The sequence below is a fragment of the Lynx canadensis genome, chromosome D3 (assembly GCF_007474595.2).
Source record: "Lynx canadensis isolate LIC74 chromosome D3, mLynCan4.pri.v2, whole genome shotgun sequence".
Lineage (NCBI taxonomy): Eukaryota > Metazoa > Chordata > Mammalia > Carnivora > Felidae > Lynx > Lynx canadensis.
The window spans coordinates 77,292,965-77,316,885 of record NC_044314.2 but is presented as its reverse complement, the minus strand read 5'-3'; the positions used below and the strand labels follow the sequence as shown (position 1 = coordinate 77,316,885).

The 23,921-nt window shown below is 46.3% G+C and overlaps 2 protein-coding genes across 3 annotated transcripts in view; one reads left to right on the top strand and one right to left on the bottom strand.

Annotated features, from left to right (window-relative positions):
• The window catches only part of RNF10 (ring finger protein 10), a 32,654-nt gene extending 22,315 nt beyond the window's left edge, over positions 1–10,339 (top strand). Inside the window, exons 9-17 of one of the 2 annotated variants that reach the window (XM_030292366.2) lie at positions 101–362; positions 579–712; positions 1,673–1,790; positions 2,018–2,119; positions 3,646–3,801; positions 5,322–5,422; positions 8,506–8,563; positions 8,636–8,794; positions 9,394–10,339. In XM_030292366.2, coding sequence (XP_030148226.1) covers positions 101–362; positions 579–712; positions 1,673–1,790; positions 2,018–2,119; positions 3,646–3,801; positions 5,322–5,422; positions 8,506–8,563; positions 8,636–8,794; positions 9,394–9,470 — 1,167 coding nt within the window. In that variant the 3' untranslated portion in view covers positions 9,471–10,339. Of the gene's footprint in view, positions 1–100; positions 363–578; positions 713–1,672; positions 1,791–2,017; positions 2,120–3,645; positions 3,802–5,302; positions 5,423–8,505; positions 8,564–8,635; positions 8,795–9,393 lie in introns of those variants that run through there. The other variant, XM_030292367.1, reaches the window with a different exon arrangement.
• Positions 10,340–10,830: 491 nt separating this feature from the next.
• On the bottom strand, positions 10,831–13,740 carry POP5 (POP5 homolog, ribonuclease P/MRP subunit). Its single transcript, XM_030336865.1, has 5 exons — positions 13,665–13,740; positions 13,437–13,579; positions 12,134–12,283; positions 11,870–11,953; positions 10,831–11,772 (listed from the first exon to the last, which is right to left on the bottom strand). The coding sequence occupies exons 1-5, from the start codon at positions 13,682–13,684 to the stop codon at positions 11,657–11,659; spliced, it is 513 nt and encodes a 170-aa protein (XP_030192725.1). The 5' UTR covers positions 13,685–13,740; the 3' UTR covers positions 10,831–11,656.
• Between the last annotated feature and the right edge of the window lie 10,181 nt (positions 13,741–23,921).

The window sequence follows — 23,921 nt, the reverse complement described above, 5'->3', positions numbered from 1 at the left end:
TCCATGAATGTGACAGCTAAGAAGACCTTCCAGAGAACTTGGTTCATGTGTCTACCTTTGCCACATGTACTTTCTGTTGACCTAGAATTTGTCCCAACAGGGTGTGTTAGACTATCTGTCTGCTTTTGATGAAGAGACCACCGAAGTTTGTTCTCTGGGTTCTCCTCGTCCTCTTGCTCTCCCTCTGGTAGAGGAAGAGGAAGCAGTGTCTGAACCGGAGCCTGAAGCCTGTGATGACTCAGAGTTAGCAGATGACAGTCTTGGAGAGGGGACCATTTGTACTGAGTCCAGCCAGCAGGAACCCATCACCAAGCCAGGCTTCACACACCTGAGTGGCTCTCCTTGTTACTACTTTTACCAAGGTGAGGGTTCCTGAGAGGAGGGCTGGGTTGCCATAGAGATGTTTCAGCAAGGTGGCCTGGCCTCTTAGCAGGAGGAGGTATTGCTGCTAGATGTGGGTGCTTGGGTCTGTTTTGCCTTTGGCCTCCGGGGAGGGAGAGGCAGGCCTAGCTGTACGGGGGGGGCCCTGTCTTGAGGACTGGCCACGACTGTTGTGTGAGAGAGCCGCTTGTCTTCAGCGGAGGACGGGCAGCACATGTTCCTGCACCCTGTGAATGTGCGCTGCCTTGTGAGGGAGTACGGCAGCCTGGAGCAGAGCCCGGAGAAGATCTCGGCAGTAGTGGTGGAGATCGCCGGCTACTCCATGTCTGAGGTAAGGTCCTGCCTGTCCCTGTGGCACGGTTCTGGAGTGTCATCAACCTGATCTCTTTGATATGGGCCTGAGCAGCCCATGCTCACAGTTCTTCAAAGAGCTTAGCTTTTGTATATAAGTCTATTTTTGTCACTGATTTTGTGCCTGCAAAGATTTTAGAGGTTAAATGGGTCTCTCTTACCATGTCGGGGTTCTGTTAGTCACCCCTTGCTCTCTGTTTTTAGGTTCGTTTATTGTGGTTTGGGAACATAGATGTCTCCCACTTTCATTCAAGATGAGTTTGTTTTTCTCTTTTTCCTTATGGCTTGGGAGAAATGTCCAAGGAATCGAAGAGTTATTGGAGGCTCTATACTAGGTTATACAAGATTGAAACACATTTTCGGCTTAACAGATACCATCAATTATTATCTGATAATTTATATATGAGAGGTTTTGCCCTTTGAGAGTTATTCCTATATTGATCACAAATTTGTTACGCTGTAAACTTTCCATCAAACATGCAGAAAGAGAATGGAAAAGAAAATTAAACTGAAATTGATGGGCTTTTTTTTTTTCTTACTGTTTCAGGCCAAGCTTTATTCAGTAGGGAAATCTGCTTTTTCCACCTTCCCAGTTATTAATTGTCAGTGGATCTCAGGTTTTTTGCCAACAAATACTCTTTATCTTCCCCTGTTCTCTCTCCTCAGTTGTGGGCTCCAGAAAATCAGAAACAGCTGATCAGCTTTAAATCATTTATTACCAGGCTTGATTTATTCATGTGCAGCACAAACCTAAAAACTGCTTTTGGTTGATCATTTACCTTATTGAATGTCAATTGACGGTTTCTGTTTGGCTTTGCAAAATGATGATACCTTGAGCACAACTCTTTGAGCCCCAAAGAGTTAGCTGTCTGGGATGGGAACCTCTGTCCTCACAGTTCGGCCTGGTGTTAGTTGAGTTTTGGTCCCTTTTCCATGGTAGGATGTTCGGCAGCGTCATAGATACCTCTCTCACCTGCCGCTCACCTGTGAGTTCAGCATCTGTGAACTGGCTCTGCAGCCTCCTGTGGTCTCTAAGGAAACTCTGGAGATATTCTCAGGTAAGAATGCACCTACTCTGCTTCTCTTCATAGTGAAGCTCAGGGTTTCTTCTGATTGGAAACCCAGTATGGGAGGAATTTAGGAGCTCTGTCATGAGTCTCCATACCATACTCCATTCATCCAGTCCAGCTGCCTCCTTTTGTTGGCCTTAGTGACTAGTCACCTGGGAGGAGTTAATGGCCAGGCTGTCCTTGGTCTGCCTGCTCACTGTCTGACCATCCCACAGATGACATTGAGAAGAGGAAGCGTCAGCGCCAGAAGAAGGCTCGGGAGGAACGCCGCCGGGAGCGCAGGATTGAGATGGAGGAGAACAAGAAACAGGGCAAGTGTAAGTTTAGGAACTCTATTAGACTAGTACAGCTGTGCATCCTCATGGAGATACTCAGTGCTTGGGCCCAGGAGCCAGACTATTTGGTTCACATCTCAGTTCTGCCACTTGTTTTTTGTTGTTTTTTTTTTTTTTTTAGCTCTCAAATGTGAATCATGAGAGTACTTCGTTCCTAGACTTGAGAATTAAGTGAATTAATGGGGGTCAAAGTTCATAGCTTTTAATAAGGAATGAGATTAAATTTATCCTTGGTATAGTAGGCGAGAAAACCTGTTCTGGGGAAGGCAATTGGAGATCTGCTGAATTTAGGGGATAATTGTCTCCTGTGTGTTCTGAATGGAACATTGATCCCACCGTTGACTCTATTAAAGGAGACCTCTGTATACCGCAAGTCTGCCAAGAGAGTAAGATATAGTAGAAACCTTGACAAACTAGGAAATCTATGCAGGAGGTTAGATTTAAGAGCTCTTTCATGTAAGTACAGAGTCTTTTGATCTGCTTCTTCAACATAAGCTTCATTGAATCCAGGAGATTAGTGTGACATGAGAGTGTACTTACTGATCCTCCAGAAAACAAAGAATCGAGTCCTCAGCCAGGGAAAGGACTTCACTGTTTTGACTACATGTTTATGGTGGTAAACATAAATTTTACTTCTCCAACTGGGATAAGTGTATAGCTGGGGTCCCAATGCTGTGTAGCTATTTGGCACATTTCCTAAAGAATTGAAAAAAACTGATGTTTCAGGTACAGGGGCTTTTTAAATTTTACCTTCTTTATTATAGAAACACCCAAAGACAAGTACATAGAATAATATAATTAACCATCATGTATAATATTTGGCTTCAGTTAAGAACAGAGCAAAGATTTTTTTATTTTTACTTATTTTTTAAGATTTTATTTTAAATGTTTTTTTTTGAGAGAGAGGGATGGAGAGAACACGTCCATGAGTGGGGGAGGGGCAGAAAGAGACGGAGACAAAGATTCCGAAGCAGGCTGACAGTGCAGAGCTTGACGTGGGACTCGAACCCACGAACCGTGAGATCATGACCTGAGCTGAAGTCAGATGCTTAACTGACTGAGCCACCCAGGCGTGCCTAAGATTTTATTTTTAAGTGATCTCTACACCCAGTGTGGGGCTTGAACTTAACCCTGAGATTAAGAGTTGCATGCTCTACCAACTGAGCCAGCCAGGTGCCCCCAAAAAGGGGCTCCTGGATGGCTCATTTGGTTAAGTGTCAGACTTCAGCTCAGGTCATGATCTCACAGTTTGTGAGTTTAAGCCCCACATCGGGCTGTCTCTCTGCCACTCCTGTGCTTACGCGTGTGTGTGCACGTTCTCTTTCTCAAAGTAAACATTTAAAAAAATCAACAAAAATATAAAGTGACCATTACTATAAATTTGGGTTTTAAAGCGTGTTTACATACCTTAGAGCCTTGGGGGATTCGTATTGACTATCCACAACTGTTGGAAAAGATTTGAGGAATATTCTAAATGGCCCTACTGTACTCTTCTTTTTTCTTTGTAGATCCAGAAGTCCACATTCCCCTAGAGAATCTACAGCAGTTTCCTGCCTTCAATTCCTATACCTGCACCTCTGATTCTGCTTTGGGTCCCACCAGCACCGAGGGCCATGGTGCCCTCTCCCTGTCTCCTCTTAGCAGAAGTCCAGGTTCCCAAGCAGGTAAATGAGTTGGGATTTAAAGAATGAAGTTGCCCACCAGCCACAGACCTTAAGCAAGGCCCTAGTGTCTGAATTTATAACTCTAACCTACTCAGTATGGTGGGCTTTTTAGGTGATTAACCTTACTTTGGGTAGTTAATATATTTCTGGGGTACATCAGATTTTTGCCATTTGATTCACCTTTCTGATTGGCTGTACTGACTACTTTATACCCTGCTGTTTTCTAAAAACCTCAAAACCTCAAGGCAGCTCATATGGCAGGAAAGTTAAACTTAGATTCTTCCCTGTGACCCAGCTGTTTTATTTCTAAAGATTTTTTAAGTGTTTTATTTAATCAATTTATTATTATTATTATTATTATTATTATTATTATTATTATTATTTTGGAGAGGGAGAGAGCACATAAGCAGGGGAGAGATTGAGGAGGATAGAGGATCTGAAGCAGGCTCCATGCTGACAGCTGAGAGCCTGATGTGGGGCTCAAACTCATGAACTGTGAGATCATGACCTGAGCCGAAGGTGGATGCATAACCAACTGAGCCACGCAGGTGCCCCTCTGCCAGCCATTTTAAATAAAATGTCCAAGAGCAGAATATTTAAAGCTCTTGGTGACTGCTATGATCATATGCTTGTCACTTTGCAGATTAGGAACCTGAGGCTGAGGCAGGGGCTTAGTGACAGGGACTGTGACTGTAACCTGCATCTTGAGGGCTGTATGCACAACTATTATGCTTTTTAGTCTAAGAAGAGAGCTGAAATACAGAGGAATATGGCAGAACATCAACTACATTATCTGTGATAAAAAATTGGTTGTGTATGTGCTTTCACATACTAGCTTTTTTGAAGGAATGGGCTTTAATGTATTGAAGCAAGAGCAGCTGGATAGTCCTAGGACTGAAAGTACTAAATAGCCCTGGCTGACTGTGGAAGGGTCTGCTACTGGGAGAGTGAATAGAGGCCTCTCCCTTCCAGCAGTGATCAGGGCAGTGGGTAGACCTGTGGGAAATGCCCAACTCTAGGTCAGAAAGGATGGAGAAGACTGTTACCTGGGGAGTATCGGGGGAAAGCTTGCATCTTCCTGTTGGATATTGTCCATTTGGATGTGTGTTTTGGATACTAACTGAATAGAGCAGGTCATACACATCTGGCTGGAACATAAAGGCTGACCTGATTAAATTTTATCTTTTTGTTAGAACATTTTCATTCACATAAAACCAGTCCATGGCATACTGGTACCTAGGCCTTGAGAGTCAGCTGGTGTGGAAAGGGTTTTTTTCTGGCATGGAAATAGATTCTGCCATGTTTTCTAGTATTACTGTGACCACTAACCTTCCGTTTCCCTAGATCACTAGTATGAATAATAGGCCATGTTCTTGACTTTATAAGAACATGGCAGAATTGAAATTGGATCAAGGTTTGCTTTTTGTGGTGGGGCTGGTAATTATCTAGACCTGATTTAGGGTTCATCTCTTCTCTCTTGGAACTCGACTTATATAATCAGGTCTCTGGTTTCTTTTCAGACTTTCTGCTGACCCCTCTGTCACCGACTGCCAGTCAGGGCAGTCCTTCATTCTGCGTTGGGAGTCTGGAAGAAGACTCTCCCTTCCCTTCCTTTGCTCAGGTAAATCTTTGTGAAGCAGTTCGCGGGTATTTAACATGAGCTCTGCTGCTTGTACTTTCTGAAAATCTTTGCGCTGGAGGAGAGACTTCCAGGCTAATGTTGTATTGATGGTAATAATCATGGAAAGCTTTTTTTAAGAGGAAATCTTCTAGATTTAGTTTCAGATGTTATTGTAGACTTCCCAAAGAAAGAGGCCAAGATTAGCTGAGGGAGAATCAGAGCTTTAGTTTTTTAACAGATCATTAAATACTTGGGTACTAAGTGTTGTTTTAGGGGCTGGGGAGATACCAATTTCAGCTGGTCCCTGGTTCTGGGACTTCTGATTCAGGTGGTATGTACCTGTTACATATAATAAACCATTTCTCTTTGCTTTGGGAAGGGAAAGGTGGTCTTGGTTGTCCTATAACTAGCCAAACTGTCTTCCTTGGGCAGCTGAGTTAGAGGAACACTAGGCTAGTGAAACTTGATGTCAGATCTTTTTGTGTTCTGTTTTATTCTTTAAGTGTTTTTATTTTATGTAAAACAAGATGGCATTAAGGTAGGTTTCTTGGATGACCCATTCAAGGAAGTTCACTTAATCCAATTTACTGAAGCCTGTATCCTTTGCAAACAGACGGAAACACTGGCGGCACATAGGCTGTATTTCTGAATCAGACCATGCCGGTTTGGCAGACACAGCAAACCCTGGCCAGATTTCCTCAGCCGGCTCCCATGAAGCTGGTGACCCATCTTGTTCTCTTGGATGCAGCCAGGCAGAGATGTCAGATCATTTTATTAACCTTTAAAATAACAAACACTCAGTATTCCTGCATTAAGATAACTGAGGAGGATGGATGGACAGCTTGCTGAACACCCCCTTTAGAAGTTAGTATTAAACTTTTGGGGCTAGTTTGGGATCATTAGCTTAACAGTTCCTTAGAGCCGGTGATAGTGGAGGTTTCTCACGTTTCTCAGTGTGTGCTGAGATAGAAGCAGGAATTGGACTTTGGTAAGTCGAGTCCTGAAGTCAAGGAGGAAGAAATAATTGAGAGCAATCTTGAGTATTAACTGATAGGTTTCAGAAGTTATAAGCAAGTGGTTCCCAGGAATTATGTCAAATGCTTAAATTTGTTTTTGTTTTTTAGTGTTTATTTATAGAGAGAGAGTGATCGAGCAGGGGGAGGGGCAGAGAGAGAGGGGAGAGAAAATCCCAAGCAGGCTCCATGCTGTCAGTGTTGAGTCTGATGCGGGGCTTGATCTCACAAACTGTGAGATTATGACCTGAGCCGAAATCAGGAGTTGGACGCTTAACTGACTTGAGCCTACCCATGGACCCCTGAAGTTGTTTTTTTAAACTAGGTTTTATTGCTATTGCTTTTTTCAGCTTTATATGTTGAACAACTTCAAACTTAAAAGTGTTGAAGGAATAGCATAATGAACGCTCATACCTTTCACCTAGGTTCACCTGTTGTTAGCATTTTGCTATATGTGCTTTCTCTTTTTATTGTTATACTGTATTGAAAACGTTAGACCTCCTGAATGAGTTTACTACCAACTGTTTACGAGATAAGTGCCCCCAAATGATATTCTTCTATATGACCACATTTGTCATGATCACATAAAAGAAATTCAGCTAATTGAGTATCTAATACAGTACTTATTTCTTATTTCTCCATGTCTCAATGGTCCTGTATTGTTTTCAGTCCGGTCGAAAAACAAGACTGCTCATTGCATGTTTGTCAAGTCTCTTTAGTCTTCTGTGATCTGTAACAGTTTCTCTAGCCTCTCTTTGTTTTCTTCCTGTGGCATGGATATTTTTGAAGCATCCAGGCCAGTTGTTGTATATAGTGTCCTGCAGTTTGGATTTGTCTGTTTATTTTTTCATGAGTGGATTCAGGTTAAACATTTAAACATTTATGGCAAGAATAACACATAGGTGATAGATATTTTAATGGCCTTTTAAGAGTAAGATGATTCAGATTCCATACTCTTTGGACCCCTAACTCCCAAGGACCAAGGGAAAAGATCATCCAAGTGGTACATGATGAAGAAAGGTTATTCAGTGAAATAAACCTCTGCCAACCCAACTCCATTTGAATAATATTGTACCTCACTTCGGGACACATACTTTAGGATGACGCATTCTTTTTTCTTTTAACGTTTTTTTTTTTTTGAGACAGAGACAGAGCATGAACAGGGGAGGGGCAGAGAGAGAGGGAGACACAGAATCAGAAGCAGGCACCAGGCTCTGAGCCATCAGCCCAGAGCCCGACACAGGGCTCGAACTCCCGGACCGCGAGATCGTGACCTGAGCTGAAGTCGGACGTTTAACTGACTGAGCCACCCAGGCGCCCCTAGGATGACACATTCTTATCTGAATCTCATGGGGCTTGCTTGTCTCTTGGTAGTTTTCCAGGGATAAAATTCAGCCTGCTTTGAGTTGCATGACACGTGTGGCCCTCAATAATTAAGAAGCTGGCCTTAGCCACCTGAGATGAAAGAATTCCTCATTCAGGGGCAGGAGGGATGGTTCTGATTTTATTGTATGTGGAGGAATCTGGTCTATGATTGGATCTAAAAGTTAATAATTAAGGAGCTATTAGAAAAGCAGAGACTGAAGGGTAATGGCAGCTGTTGGAGCAGTTTTAGGATAAAGTTAAATTGATTTTCTTGGCCTTAAGTAACGAGTTCAATAACCAGGTGGCTCGTTTTGCTTATTCCAAGAGGTTTATATTTTAGGGGTCCCAAGAAGAGCAGGAAAAAGTTACCAGAAGAAGGGAATGACACAAAGTCAGGATTCCCAGCTTGAGAGTCTGAGTAAGAACCTCTTGTATAGTCAGTCCATGCACTGTTCTTTATCTGTTTCCTAAGGAACAACACAGGCTTTGGTTTCCCACCTTGGGGGTTTACTGCTAGTTCTCTTGGTCAGGATATAGAGGACATGACTGAAACAGTATGTTAAGGAGAGAAGTACTTGGAAAATCCTTTTTTCCAGAGGTGATAGTTCTTTGTGCCCTTAGCCAGTTAGTGTCAAGACACAAGTCTGGGAAAGAAATTGGATCAGTTGCTTAAATTCTTCTCTCCCTTCTTTCCCACCTTGGCAGATGCTGAGAGTTGGAAAAGCAAAAGCAGATGTGTGGCCCAAAACTGCTCCAAAGAAAGGTGAGAATGGCCCTCTGGTGGAGGGGGAGTTTGGCTCCTTTCAGAAAGTAAATTAACACTGGTATTTTATAGATGAAAACAGCTTAGTTCCTCCTGCTTCTGTGGACAGCGATGGGGAGAGTGATAACTCAGACCGTGTTCCTGTGCCCAGTTTCCAAAATTCCTTCAGCCAAGCTATTGAAGCAGCCTTCATGAAACTGGACACACCAGCTACTTCAGATCCCCTCTCTGGTAAAGGCAAAGAAACGGAGTGCTCAGTACAGAGTTGTCATTCCCACTTGGATCCAGTGGTGGGCATCACTAATTAGTCAGGCACTTTTCTCTTGAGCCCCTAGGCTCACATGCTCATGTCAGCTAGGACGTTTTTGCCACCCCAAATTAATTATTGAGGCCCAGCTGTGAAATTCTGAAGAACTCTATATTTTTTCCCTCTAAGACGTAATGGAGAGTAGATTTTAGAATCCTGAGTTTGGTAGAAGGTGGCCAATAGGTGGAGAAGTCAGGCTTGAAGCCCACGCCACTCTGTAGTATTCAGTTAGACAAGATCACTAGCATTCGTGGTGTGCCTTTGCTGTGCCTACCTAGCCTTGTGCTCATTTTATTCTCCCAACAACCATATTAAATGGGTAGGACTATGGTACAGATGAGGAAACGGGTCTAGGGATGTAAAGTGACTTGCCCAGATACCTGGAGTGTGCAAGGACTGGTATCTGGATCCAGGGGGTCTTCATCCTAGAACCTTAACTGCCACTCTGAGACTCTCGGGGACGAAACTGGCTGGGGTAAGGGGATGGCATTCTAAGCTAAGTTCTTTCTGTGTTTCCATTTAGAAGAGAAAGGAGGAAAGAAAAGAAAAAAACAGAAACAAAAGCTCCTGTTCAGCACCTCAGTCGTCCACACCAAGTGACACTACTGGCCCTGGCTACCTTCTCCATCTGGTTTTCTTTTTCCTGTGCTTTTGTTTTGCTGCTGTAATTTTTAAGTATTTGAGTTTGAACAGATTAGCTCTGGGGGGAGGGGGTTTCCACAGCGTGAGGGGGAACCAAGAAAATTTTAAATACAGTGTATTTTCCAGCTTCCCATCTTTACACCAAAATAAAGTATTGACACACAAGAGATTTCTCTTCCTGCCAAGATTTTTAGTTTGTTACCAGGTTAGTCTTTTTGCTCCATGTAGTTTTTCTCAACCCAAATAAGTTTGAGTTCCTTCAACATCCCGCAGAGCAGCCCAAACCAGTGTTCTAGCACTGTTCTACTGACATGTCAGGGCATCATGGCTTCAACACACCTATCAGTGTGTCTTTTAAAAACAGTTGAATCTTTCCTGTTTAGTTCTCCTCTTGTTAAAGAAACAGAAGGATGGGAATAAAACAGACTTAGGATACCCAGCCTGAATTGCAGTTTTTCTTCTGAGAAATGGTCAGCTGTGGTGCCAGACCTGGGTTGCTTACATATGTGATGGAGAGTTTTACACCTCTTGAATGTGGCTTCTGTTTGGCAAGGAAAGGTGTAATTGTTACTAAAGAAGGCCTGGAACCTGCCAACTTTTAGGTCAAGCCTGTTAAAAGTGACAGTGGCCTCAGTTGTAGGAGCGGCAGAGTAGGGCAGGTTTGAAAGCGGTGGGGGTACCCACTGCCTCCTTTTGTCTGAAGCGGTCTATGCCTTGGTTTCAGCTGAATTTGAGTGATGTGAATTATTTTGCTGCTTAATAAAGTGACCTCTAGGTATAGTAGAATGTGAAGGCAAATAGTTGCAATAAATCACTTGCACAAGCAATGCGAACTTTCTGGTTTTTTAAAGTTCATTATAGGTTAGATAGACATACCTCTTAAATAGGTTAAGACTTTTTTTTTTTAAAGTTTATTCTGAGAGAGTGTGGGAGAGGGGAGAGAGAGAGAGAGAATCCCCCAAGCAGGCCCTGCACTGTCAGCACAGTCCCTGACAGTGGGGGCCCGAACTCACGAACCCTGAGAACATGACTTGAAAAAAATCAAGAGTCAGATGGACGTTTAACTGACTGAGCCACCCAGGCTCCCCCTTAAATAGGTTAAAGTAACAACACTAGAAGTTTGAGCACTCTTATCATGGAGCAATGTCTCTCCTGGTGTCAGGCCCAAAGGGTTCTTGAGTTGGGCTTAGCTTTAACCCATCATTCTTAAAAGGAAGAGGTTCAGAAATTCTGGAATAGCAACTCTCCTGGGTGGATGAGGGTGTTTCAGCCCTGAAAATGAGGGGACGTGTTGAAACAAAAATTACAAATCCTTCTGTTAAATGTGTAAGGGACTCCGAATAACATGTTTTATTCAAAAAAACATCCTAGAAATGTCAGTAGGTAGTGGATCAAAACCTTCCTGCTTCTGTGAGTGTGGCAGGGTCACGGGTTTTCAGGTACCTGTCAGGTGAAAGACAGTAGGGAAGGGAGGAATTGCAGAAAACTACTGGAAGTTGGCAACTGCTGCTTGGCTTTGTAGTGATGTCAGGCAAGGCTAGGTTTTGTTCCCCCTCAAGAAAAGTGCAAAAACTGTGTCATCCTGTTACCTGATTATTATTGGTAAGGAATCTGGCATTTTTAAGGCCCTGTGGGTCAGGAATGAGACCAGCTATAAATTTGTACCAGTTCACTTGCTGTGTCTCACCAATACACTTACTCTGAGTGACTTGGAATACTTAGGGTTCACCCTAGGGATTGGGGCACAGGGCTCAAGTGGGAGGCTATGCATCTGCTATCCTATAGGGGAGCCAGTCTTCCCAGTGAGGCTAGGGGTTGAGGGGGAAGGAGACCTGGCCAAACTTGAACTTAAGCTAAATGCTACAGAAGCCAAGGACATTTATTAAACCTACTGTGGTCAGGCAATTAAGATACAGAGATGTCTGTAACCACAGGGGCTTCACCTGCAGAACCACTTAACCAGGCACTGGTAGGTAAAAGTGACTTCAGTTTAAGTGAACACGTCCTCCATTTTAAGCTGATAACCTGGCCTCTGGTCAGCAGTCATCCAGTTTGGGAAACCGTAGTAGATGCTGCTGCCTCCCAAAATGTCCTGTTCCAACAAGTGGGCCCTGAATCTTGGGCACAGCATAGCCTGCAGAAATTCACTCCATTGCTTCAGAAGGCTCCTCACTGCCACTATCTGAAAGCTGCTCCTCATCTGACCTCTCCTCTAGTAAACAGCTTCTTGTGACAGACTTCTGGATAGCTTCCCGCTCTCCTGGAAAGGCAGACAGCAGGGATGAAAGAGGTCTTTGGGAGTGACCTCTTACTCAGGTTAATTACTGTTCAGTGGGCACTGGGCTAATGTCGCTTACCTTCATCACTGCAGTTCTGCAATAACATCAATAGCTGTCTCCTGTTGTAACGAATCAGGAACTTCTGACATGTTCGGATTGTACCTGGCACATGAAAGAGCTTTGTGGTCAACAGCTTGTGAAAGGTGTCTGCTTCAAGTCTTTCCAAGCTAGGTGAAAACGTCTTGTTCTTGGCAGGATAGCAGGAAGACCCACCCGCTGTCAAGACTGAACCCTGAACCTGTTAGTATTAGAAATCAGCAACCATACCATATGCACCCCTACCTCCCACGTGCAAAGTGTTAAGAAAACACGGGTAACGGTGTCCTTTGTTCTCCAAGTATGTGATGAAAGGAAGAGCTGAGCACACGAGTTGGTAGAATTCTTTCCGGCATCGAAGTAGCACTATTCCAGTATAGGCATTGAGGTATCGCACTACAGGGAAAAAAATCATTTTGGGAGATTTTGGATTCACTTAAAAATCTTAAGACTAATTGAGAGTCTACTAGGTGACAGGCAGTGGCACTTGGGATGTATTATCAAGTGGGTAAAAACAAATTCCTAAAGGAAAAGAGCTTTAGAACAGACCTTCATTTATGGAAAGGGGACAAACCACATCCAGTGCTTTGCACACCACTCGGAACTGGTGAATGAATTCAGAATTATAAATGCTCTTCTAAATCACTGATAAGTGAGGTTGGGGCTAGCAGAGATCCACCTCCCTCAGAGAAAACTCTTGGCTGAAAGGTGGTTCTATTGCAACTGGGCTCTGTAGGTCTTGAAGCAGCCAACTGCAAATGACCTGATTTAGGAGAATTGTGCCTGTGTGCATGCATGTGATTCTCCAGTATTCAATTTTGAGCACAGGGTAAAGGAGGGAACGAATTTAAAAAACTTGGTGCTGTGGGAAGAATCCTCCTCCTCATTTACATACACACAATTATGAGTTCTGTACTCTACCTGCCTGTACTATTAAGGGCTTTTTAGAGGTAATTTTGACAATTTTTCGCACCATAGGATGTCAATGTAACAAATAGCTTTCTCGGAACTATACGCGTCTTCCCCCATTTAACTCATTATCCTGCTTAATTCAATCGCAATCCCCCAATATACTATGTCAAATAGGCAAAGGAGATTCTTGCCCCAAGTCCCATCGCCTTCTGCTTTTAGCTTTTTTTTCCTTAAAAAATTTTTTTTTACTGCTTATTTTTGGGAGAGCGTGAGCGGGGTAGGGGCAGAGAGAGGGAGACACAGAATCCGAAGCAGGGGCTCCAGGCTCTGAGCTGTCAGCACAAGAGCTCTACCTGGGGCTGGAACTCACTGTCAGATCATGACCTGAGCTGAAGTCCGACGACACTTAACCAACTGAGCCACCCAGGCGCCCCCGCTTTTAGCTTTCTGCCTAACTTCGGACTCGTTCAGACTTCCGGCTCAGGCTTCAAGTGGCCTCAAGAGGACGATATCGTACAGTGAGGATTGTGTATCGAGCTTGGAAGCTCCTGCGGTCACTCCTACCCCTTCCTTCTCCCTTTCCGCCCCCGTTCCCTGCCAAACCCGCCGTCCACCTAGTTCCCCAGCACCCTCGCACCCGCGAAGCCGATGGAGCAGGAGGCGGCGCCGAAAGTCCCGTGCACGCGAGCGATTGTGTCTCGTACGAGGCCGCCCAGCACTCGGTCCTCCAGACTCAGACGGCAGCGGGGGTCATCAGACACGACTTCGCAGAGCAGGTACCTGCGGAGGGCAGCAGGGAAGTGAGCGTGGAGCCGGGGCCGCGAGGACCTAACAGGGCAGGATTTGTCGAGCCGCCGCCGCTTACCTGTGCTTGAATCGCACCATGGCGGTCTCTGCTCCGGCTGCCCTACGCCCAAAGCGGATGTCGGTTTCGCAGGCGGCAAATGGGAAATTAGTTTCCGTAATCTTGCAGCCACTCAGAGAGGGAAGCAGGGTAAGAAGGCGGGGCTAGAGTGTTGGGAGGCCGAGCCCAATGTCAGTCTCCCTTAAGCCCCACCTCCCGGAAACGTTTGGAGGGCGCATGCGCCCTGCTGGACTGCCTCGTTGAGGTTTAGGTATTCCGTGGTTGAGGTCAGCGGTTCCGTGGTGTATGCTTGTGTTGGGTGGTTCTGCTCCACGCCGGAGTTTGCAAATCTGTGTCGGAGGCAGCTGCTGCATTTGGGACTCTCGGGATGTCTGCTTTCTGTTACCTTGCAATACAGTTGTGTATGCATTTATATTCACTCCCTAGACTAGACGGTGGAATTTAAGAGGGCAAGACCCTGCACTTACACGCCTGGGATTGACACGGGAAATTGGACCCTTAGTTTCAGGTTAGAGCTCAGTTTAATTTTTTATTATAGCCAAATATGTTATTACTGTTTGGGTCTTTCAACAATGTTATGGAGACGGGTGTACTGTCTTGGTTTTTGTTTGCAAAAACAACCCTTGGTTGTTAAATTTTACTTTTTTTTTAATGTTTACTTTTTTTAGAGAGCGCGAGTGGGGGAGGGGCAGAGAGAGAGAGAGAGACAGAGAGAGAGAGAGAGAGAGAGAGAGAGAATTCAAAGCAGGCTCTGGGGCTCCAAGCTCTGAGCTGTCAGCACCAAGCCCTACGTGGGGCTTGAAACCCTGGAACTGCGAGACCATGACCTGAGCCAAAATGGAACACTTAAGGGACTGAGCCACCCACGCGCCCCACATTTTACTTTTTTTAAACAGGAAAGTACAAGAAGCAAATAAAAATAAATTATAATCCCAGCACTGAGAGCGAATAATTTATCATGTAGTGTATTTTCTTCCTGCTCTTTCCCCCTGTGCCAGCAATTCTCAAAGTGAGGTCCAGGGACCACTGGATTTTCTGAGACCCTTTCAGGAGTCCCCAAGGTCAAATTACTTTAATAATAATACTAAGATGTTATTTGCCTTTTTCACTGTCTCAGAGTGGACAGTAAGGTTTTCCAGAGACTATGTGACATGTGCTGACATCATTCTGATGGTTAATGGGATTTTGTATTGTTTTAAACATTTCTCAGTTTTATTTTGTTAATATGTACTTGAGATCTTCACATTTCTCAGTTTTAGTATCAATGGTAAGTATCAATATATCCTACAAAAGCAAAAACTCTTTGGGATCCTCAATAAATTTAAGAATGTAAAGGGGTCCTGACACAAAAAGCAGAACTGCTGCCCTGTGTTAAATTATATTTTTCCTTTTATTTTCTTACTAAGAATAGGATCAAGGGGCAGCCTGCGTGGCTCAGTTAAGCATCTGACTCTTGATTTTGACTCGAGTCACGATCTCACAGTTGTGAGATTGAGTCCCGAGGTGGGCTCTTCTCTGACAGCACAAAACCTGCTTAGGATTCTCTCTCTCTCCCTCTCTCCCCACCCTTCCCCTGCTTGTACTCCCTCTCTCTCTCAAAATATATAAACAAACATTTAAAAATCTATGCAAAAAAAAAAAAAGGGGTCGAAGTGTTTAGCACTTTTTATGACTTTTTTTTTACAACTGTATTATTGAGGTATACCATGTATAATGTACATATTAAGTGTAAAGCTCAATGAATTTTTACATATGTCTAGACTGACTTTTGTAACTACCACCCCGATTAAGAGGGAGCATTTCCATACCTAAGAAATTTCCTTGCTTTCTAAAACCTTCCCAGAAGTAGCCTCTGTTCTGACTTCTCTCATAAGATAAGCTTTGCCCGTACTTGAACTTTATATGGATATCCAACAGCACGTGTGTGTGTCTCCTTTTGCTAAACCTAATGTCTTTAAGTTTCAGTCTGTTTGACTATATTTTCATGTCAGCCATTATGCAATGTTACTTTTCAGCTGCACAGTATTGCATTGTTTGGATGTAACAGTGCTAAAATGGTCACTATTCCAATGACAGACATTCAAATTAGTTCCAGACTTTTTTGTCAGACCCGGTACTCTGGTGCACAGCTTTGTACCTTGGTCTTAATACTCATTCCTGTTTGTAGAATTGTGGAACTGGCTGGCCCTGTGAGGTTCGTGGAGGGAGGCCATTTATTTGCAAAATCTGGAAGGAATCCTCAGTTTTCCCCATCTCTCAACTCCTCGCCACCTTAAAGGAGGCATGTTGAGGAAGGAAGGGGTGGAGGGGAGGCGAGAGGGCAGTGGCTCTGCTGGGGGACCTGTGCCTACTGCTACCTTTCCTCCTCCAAGAACAACCTGTTTATCCCCAAACGGTCTCGCCAGCGTCCCCATTTGGCCAGCAGGGGGCGTCAGAGGCCTGTTGTGCGCTGAATAGAAAAAGAGCCTCAGAGCACCGCCCCCCTCCCGCCCACTCCGCTCGCGTCCCTAAAATAATTCCCCCAATACTTCCTAGCTTTCAATTCACTTAATCCCAACATCACGCCCATTTTATTGATGCAGCTGGGGCTCAGACCAAAGTTACATCCAGGAAGGAGCTAGATTAGAATTCGAACCCAAGGCCATCCGACTCGAGTCCTTGCCCTCGTCTATCCGGCTGCTGTCCGCTGTCCGGTGCACGATTTTGTCTGTTCCCTCTCCATTTTCCAGCCACGTGCTGCCCGGAAGTTTAATTCATGTCCTTAGACCTCAGTTTCCTCATCTGTGCCACAGGATGACGATGGTTCCTCGCTGTAGGGTGGATATGAGATAAACGAGATAACGTGGGTAAGACGCCTGGCACGGGGGGTTCACACAGTACACGCAATTTTGAGTGAAAATGATCTAGCCTTCCGCCCAGGCGTAGCCCCCGGAGCCGGCACACTGGGGCCGTCCTGGGCCTCCCCTTCTCCGGACCAGGTCGGTTTCCTCTGTCCGCCCCACGAGGGTCCAGACACCGACGGTGGCCCGGCGGCGGGGGCGGGCGGCGTGGGCGGTGCAGCCTGCTCCCCGCGGTAATTAGCCCGTGCCGGCTCCGGCTCCGCCAGCCGCTAATTACACGTCGCCTAATGAGGCCGGCGGCTGTTTGCAATCACCCGGGTCCCCGCCGCGCGGCGCGGGAGGCCGCTAGGGAATCCGCCCCCGGAGGCGTGGAGGGCGGCTGCCTCCTCCCGGGCGGCGGATGCGCGGGGCGCGACGCATATGTGCCCCGGGGGTGCGGGGTGCGGAAGGCCAGCCGGGCAGGGGCGGGGCGCTCACCCGCGGTCTCGCCTCGAATCTCTCCCACAGAGCCAGTATTCTCCCCACTTTACAGGTGAGGAAGGGCGCTGAGGCTCGAACTCCTGGGCACAAAGCTCAGGCCCAAGTAGGCTAATCGTGATTGGACCCCGAACCTGTGCGCTTACCTGATGCAGGTTCTTCCTGGAGCAGTGGGGGTACTTGCTGTTGTTTCCCCGGGGACTTCTCTGAAGAGTAGGTCCCGGACCAGACAAATGAGGGGAAGATGGGGGTGCTTGGGAAACTTTCTCCAAGTGTCTTTTTTTTCCTTCTCATTTGAGAGTTCCCACCCTCATTTTGCCCTTTTGGATCAGACACAAGATGGAATATTAGCTTTGGCAAGAACTTTAAAACTTACTTGGAAACATAAGTCACAAGTCCCATTTCACAGACTAGAGCATCTGGAAGTTCCCTAGGACGTGGGTGAGGCAACTGCTAAAACGCTCTCTTTACATAGGGGATGGGAAGCTACCACTGTGCACGGTGTCCCAGGGGCTTATGGGGTGGGGTCCAGAGTAGCTGCTTTTAGTCTTCCTGGGGATCTTCTGCCCTTGCATGTCTTAGGCTCTCACTGTGTGCCAGGCACCGTGTAAGCACGTCGTGTTTGACTTCATTTAGTCCTCCGGACAACCCTGCGAGGGTGGGTCACGTTCTTCTCTGCGTTCAAGGAGCAAATGACTTGCCCAAGGTCATGCCGTGATTTCAGCAGACTAAAGACCTTTTGTCTTACCCCCACACCTGTGCTCCTAACCCCCTGTTCTCTACCTCTTCTGGGATGTCTGTGACCTAGAAGGATGTTCAGAGAAGGTGAACCCAATCAGGGCGTCGTTCTGAAGGGACTTTGGCATCCAGGGGTCCCTATCAAGAGCCTGGATGCTGCCATGGTGGATAGTGGCAAAGGAAAATTGTATCTGCTTTGACATTTTGTTAAGCAGCTGCTGCTCATTAGGGGCTCCTGCTCCTCTAATCCAATCAACCAATTCCCTGTAAAACCTTTATGGGAACAATCTGGATGAAATTAAACCCTCCATCTGCCTGACCAGGGGCCTAGGGAACTGCTGCATCCTTGAGGCTGCATCCCTCAGACATGGCCCTCTCTGGACCTCAGAGACAGAGCACTGCATCTCACTCCTCGCTCGTCCTCCCTGCCTTGTGGACCATTTCCCCCTCTCCCCTGCCTGCTGCGGGGGCTCACTCATCCAACAATTAATTGAAACTACAAGGGCACTACTGTTTGACCCAGCAGTTTCTCCTCCAGGAATTTATCTCACAGAGATCCTGGCACTTGTGCCAAATGACAGGTGAATGAGGATGCATCTTGCGGCGTTGTTTGTGGTAGCAAAAGCCTATCTCAGTGTCTATCAGAAAGGATCCGCTGTACGTGTATATGTATTGGACATGTGCCAGAGAGTGTTCTAAACACTTTACATAGATTGACTCATTTAGCCCCCACAACTGCCCTTTAAACTAGGAACTTAATTTTATTAACTAATTTCCAGGTGAGGAAACTGAGGCCCAGAGAGAACACATAGCTTGCCCATGCTTCATGTGCTTAGTAAGCGGCAGTACCACAGTCCATGTTCTAAATCACTATCCGATAGAACTTCTGTCTTTCTGTGCATGGAGAATTTCCAAAAAGTGATACAAAAGCAATTGATGATGGTGGCCTCTGGGGGGAGGAATTGAATATGTGGAGTAGGAGGGGAACTCCCTTTTTACTGGGACCCCTTTTGTACCAGACTATGTTACCATGTGCATATGTTAGTTTCATAATTCAGAGGAGTTTCTGAGCCGCAGGCCTTAAAGCGTGTTATTACTAATCCTTACCTCAACCCTGGAAGTGGATGATATCACCCTCATTTTGCAGGTGAGGACGTTGAACTCACCGCATGGTCTGGCCAGGCTACATGACTGGGAATGACATGGCGGGGGCAGGGGGGTTGGCTCTCAAGCCAGTGCTCTTTCCCCTAATTTATATTTAGCCCCCTGGGCTTGCAAGGTTCAGAGGGAAGAAAAGCGGTTAAAAGCATGAGCTCTGGGGCCAGCTCGCCTGTGTTCAAGTCCTGACTCAGCCACTCACCATCTGTACAACCTTGGGCAAATCACTTACCCTCTCTGAACCTCAGAGATGTTTTCCTCTTTATGAGGATTAAGTGACTTCCTTCCATGCCAAGTGCTTAGAACAGGGCCTGTCTCATCACGAGCGCTCAAGCAATGCTGGGTAGTTTTATATTATTGCCCCGAACACTGTCTTCCTCAACTTCAAGCTCAGAGCAGTCCCTTCTCCCAGCTGGTGTGTCCAGCTGTGGCTGCTCCAGTCCTCTCCGCGAAGGGCAAGGCCCAGCCACCCTGTGCTCCAGCCTCTAGCAGAAGTCCTTTGGGATCGGTTCTCCTGGGTTATCCCACTCTGGTGGCTGTGATCAGAAGCGATCACATCGCCAGAGCTGGAAAAAGGGGCAGAGCCACAGGGCTGGTGTGGCCCAGATCCAGGGTGAGGCTGCGCCGGGCGGCCTCCTAGTTCGGGATGTTCCCAGCGCCTTCCCACCGCTTATACTTGGAGGGAGAAGGGCCTCAAAATAGCTGTTGCTTCCCCAGCACGGCGCTAGGCCAGGGACAGGAATAGACATCTGGGGGTGGCCGCCTCAGCTTCCCTCAGGGGCCCTGGGGGGGGGCAGGAATAAGCAGAGGCCAGGCTCCTCCCAATGTGGGGATATAGTGTAGCCACCAGTACGCAGTGACCACCTGTGACAGTCTAGCCCATGGAAAACGTTGCCCTAGCTGGGGCTGGCTGGACAGCAGGTCACCAGCACCGGCCAGACGCTGGCCAGGGCCTGGATTCTTAGACCGATAGAAAGTGCCCTTCTACATTGTCTCCTACGATTCTCTCTTGGCAGGTGGGGAAACTGCGGCCCAGAGAGAGATTCATGTGTTTGAAATCACAAAGCTGGGTAGAAGCCCAAGTTGACAGGAGAAGCAGACCTTGGGTGTTGAGAGGTAGTCTAGGGTGGCGGTTGAAGGGGGAAAGGACTCAGACCGTCTAGGTTCGATCCAACCTCCACTACTTACCAACACTGCATGTTCTTGGGCCTCAATCTCCTTACCTGTATAATGTGCAGAATAATAGTCCTACCTCCTTTAGTGGTAGCGAAGATTGGATGAGTTAGAACTTGTGTGCTGTTATGATTGTCATGTTTTCTCACCAGATTCCTTACTCATTTCAGGCTTTGGCTGAACGCCTGCCATGTGCCAGGCACAGTGCTGGGCCTCGATCCTCTAGCTTCACAGCGTGGCAAGAACAGACCAATTGACATTTCAGGGAGCCTGCCATGTGCCAGTCACTGTGCTAAGCATTTTAACCTATATCATCTCATTGATCTCTCCCTATGAGGAGCCATTATCATGCTCTGTCTTACAGATGATGGGAGTGCGCTCAGAGAGGTGAAGTCACTTCTTCAGGGTCACACAGCTGGGAGGTAGCAGAACCAGGATGTGAAACCCGAGCTGCCCACCTGTGTAACTCATTACAAGTAACCACTGCATGTCATTGTCTCTTTACTGGGGAGACAGGCAAGTTGTTCATTTGGTGCAGTAAGGAGCTGGGCACATGGGGGAGGGCTCCACTCTCCCAGCCTTGACATTGATCGCCCCCCAACACAGTCCCATGTGAGATGTGAGGTGGCCCCCAGCCCACACTACCTAATTCCTTTGGGTTTCTCTGGGGACCTACTATGTGCCGGACCTGTGCTAGGCTCTAAGAACACAAAGAAGACTTTGTTCCTACCCTGAAATTGCTCACGGTGTGGTGAGAGACAGGTTGCTAAAATGTCAAGAGCAATTCAGAGGCAGCTGCTGTGATGAGTCCAAGAAAGGAGACAAAGTATCATGAGGAGGTACCTAACTCAGTCTGGGAGGTCAGGGAGGGCTTCCTGGAAGTGGTGATGTCCGAGCTGAGGCCCAAGGACAAAAAGAGCCAGGAGAGAAGGGTGGCAGGGAAGAGGGTTGTAGACAGAGCGACAGCTTGTGGTGGTGCTGAGTCATAGGAAGTGTGAGTAGTAGGGGCTGGAGGTGTGGGTGAGGGGGGCCAGAGCTACAGAGATGGATGGGGTCAGGTCATTCAGGGCTTTGCTGCCCACACTAAGGGGCTTGGCTGCTATCTGGAAGGCTGAGAGAATGTGCTTGGGGGCTAGAAGTCCCTCTGGCTTTGGAGGAGGGGGAACCCCAAGAGGCTGAACTGAAGGTGGGGAGACAGTGAGGAGGTGGCTGCCTGGAGGGAGAAGAGAGATTTGGCCTAGGGGTGCTGGGGGTGGGGGTGGGGGTGGAGAGCAATGGGTGGCCTCGTGATGTTTGCAGAAGTGGAATTGGTTATGTGTTGTTGTGTACTAAATCACCCCAAAACTCTGTGGCTTAAAACAACAACTTTTTAAATGATTCTGTGGGGGTGACAGGGCAGTTCTGTCTCATGTGGTGTTGGCTGGGGGCACAGGGGTGCCCCTAGGGCTCCAAAATGGCCTCATCCACATGGCTGGCGGTCGGCGTTGGCTGCTGGCTGGGCATACTGTTGGCTGCGGGGCCTCAGTTCACCTCCATGTGGGCCTCTCCATGGGGCTCGGGCTTCTCACAGAGTAGCAGGTGGCTTCCAAGAAGACGCTGCCATGATTTTTAAGGCCTGGGCTCAAAGTCTCAGAACATTACTTTTGCTGCATCCTAATGGTGAAAAACAGTCCCAAGACTAGCCTGATTCAAGGGCAGGGGAAACAACACTTCTTCCTTTCCTCCTCCTTCTCCTCCTGCACAATTTAGTGGCATTTGATGCATTCACGATGTTTTGCAACCAACATCTCTCCTTAATTTCAACTTCTAAAAAAAAGCTTATTTATTTCTGAGAGAGAGAGAGAAAACAAGTGGGGGCAGGGCAGAGAGAGAGGGAGACAGAGGATCCGCATTGTCAGTGCAAAGCCTGATGTGGGGCTCAAACTCATTAACCAATAAGGCGAAGTTAAGAGTCTGACGCTTAACTCTCCTCCTTAATTTCAACTTTTTAATCACCTCATAAGAACACTCCATACTCATTATGCCATTACTCCCTGCCTCCCTCCCCAGTTTCTGGGAACCTGCTTTCTGTCCCTGTGGATTTGCCTGTTCTGGGTATTTCATATAAAAGGAATCCTATAAATGTGACTTTTTGTGTCTAGCTTCTTTCACTTAGCGTAATGTCTTCAAGGTTCATCCAAATTGCATGCGTGGGTGCTTCATTCCTTTTTATGGCTGAATAATATTCCATCGTATGGATAGACCATCACTTGTTCATTCATCTGTTGAAAGGCATTTGGGTTGTTTCTACCATATTGTGAATAATGTTGCTATGAACATCAGTAAATAATTATCTGTTTGAGTCTCTGGGTTTTTTTTTTAATTTATTTTTTATTTTTTAAAAATATTTTAAGGTTCTTTTTAAATGTTTATTTTTGAGAGAGAGAGAGCATGAGCGGGGAAGGGGCAGGGAAGGGGGGTACAGAGGATCTGAAGCAGGGTCTGAATTGACAGCAGCGAACCTGATGCGGGGCTCGAACTCACGAACCGTGAGATTGACCTGAGCCAAAGTTGGATGCTCAACCGACTGAGCCATCCAGGCGCCCCTTGTTTGTTTGTTTGCTTTTTTAAGTTTATTTATTTATTTTGAGACACAGAGAGAGCATGGGGGAGGGGGAGAGAGAGGGGAAGAGAAAGAGAGAAGCCCCAGTAGGCTCCACGCTGTCAGTACAGAGCCCGACAAGGTGCTCGATCTCATGAACCGTGAGATCATGACCTGAGCCCAAATCAAGAGTCAGATGCTTAACTGACTGAGCCACCAGGTACCCCAACTGCCTGTTTTTCATTCTTTTGGGTATATACCTAGCAATGGAATTGTTGGGTCATATGGTGACTCTATGTTTAACTTTTCGAGGAACCACCAAGCTGTTTTCTGCAGTGGCTGAACATTTTACATTCCCACCAGTATGTATGAGGGTTCCTATTTCTCTACATCCTTGCTGACACCTACTGTTTACTGTTTATTTTTATTTTTATTAAAGCCAACCTAATATGGGGCACCTGGGTGGCTTAGTTGGTTAAGTGTCCGACTTCGGCTTAGGTCATGATCTCACGGTTCACAAGTTCGAGCCCTGCGTCGGGCTCTGTGCTGACAGCTCAGAGCCTGGAGCCTGCCTTGGATTCTGTGTCTCCTTCTCTCTCACTGCCTCTTCTCCTCCCTCTCTCTCTCTCTCTCTCAAAAAATAAATAAACATTAAATTTTTAAAAAATGAAGCCATCCTAGTAGATGTGAGGCAGTATCTCATTATGGTTTTGATTTGCCTTTGCTTAATTACCAGGGGTGTTGAACATCTTTTCATGTGCTTTTTGGCCTGTTGTATCTCTTCTTTGTCTATTGTTTAGTTGGGTCGTTTGTCTTTTTGTTGTTGAGTTGCTAAGAGTTTTTTATATATTCGGGAACCTAAACCCTTATCAGGGGTTTAGTATCAGAAATGTTTTGTGCACATTTCTTCCCCTTCTGTAGGCTGTCTTTTCACTTTTTATTTATTTTTATTTTTTATTTTTGTAAAATGTTTATTTTTGAGAGAGAGAGAGAGAGAGAGAGAGCGCGAGCATGAGTGGGGGAGGGGCAGAGAGAGAGGGAGACACAGAATCTGAAGCAGGCTCCAGGCTCTGAGCTGTGAGCATAGAGCCCGACACAGGGCTTGAACTCATGAACTGGGAGATCGTGACCTGAGCCGAAGTCAGACGCTTAACTGATTGAGCCACCCAGGCGTCCCCATCTTTTCACTTAAAAGTTTTTTTATTTTAAGTAAGCTCCATGTCCAATGTGGGGCTTGAACTCACACCCCTAGATGGAGAGTCACATGCTGTACTGATACAGCCAGCCAGG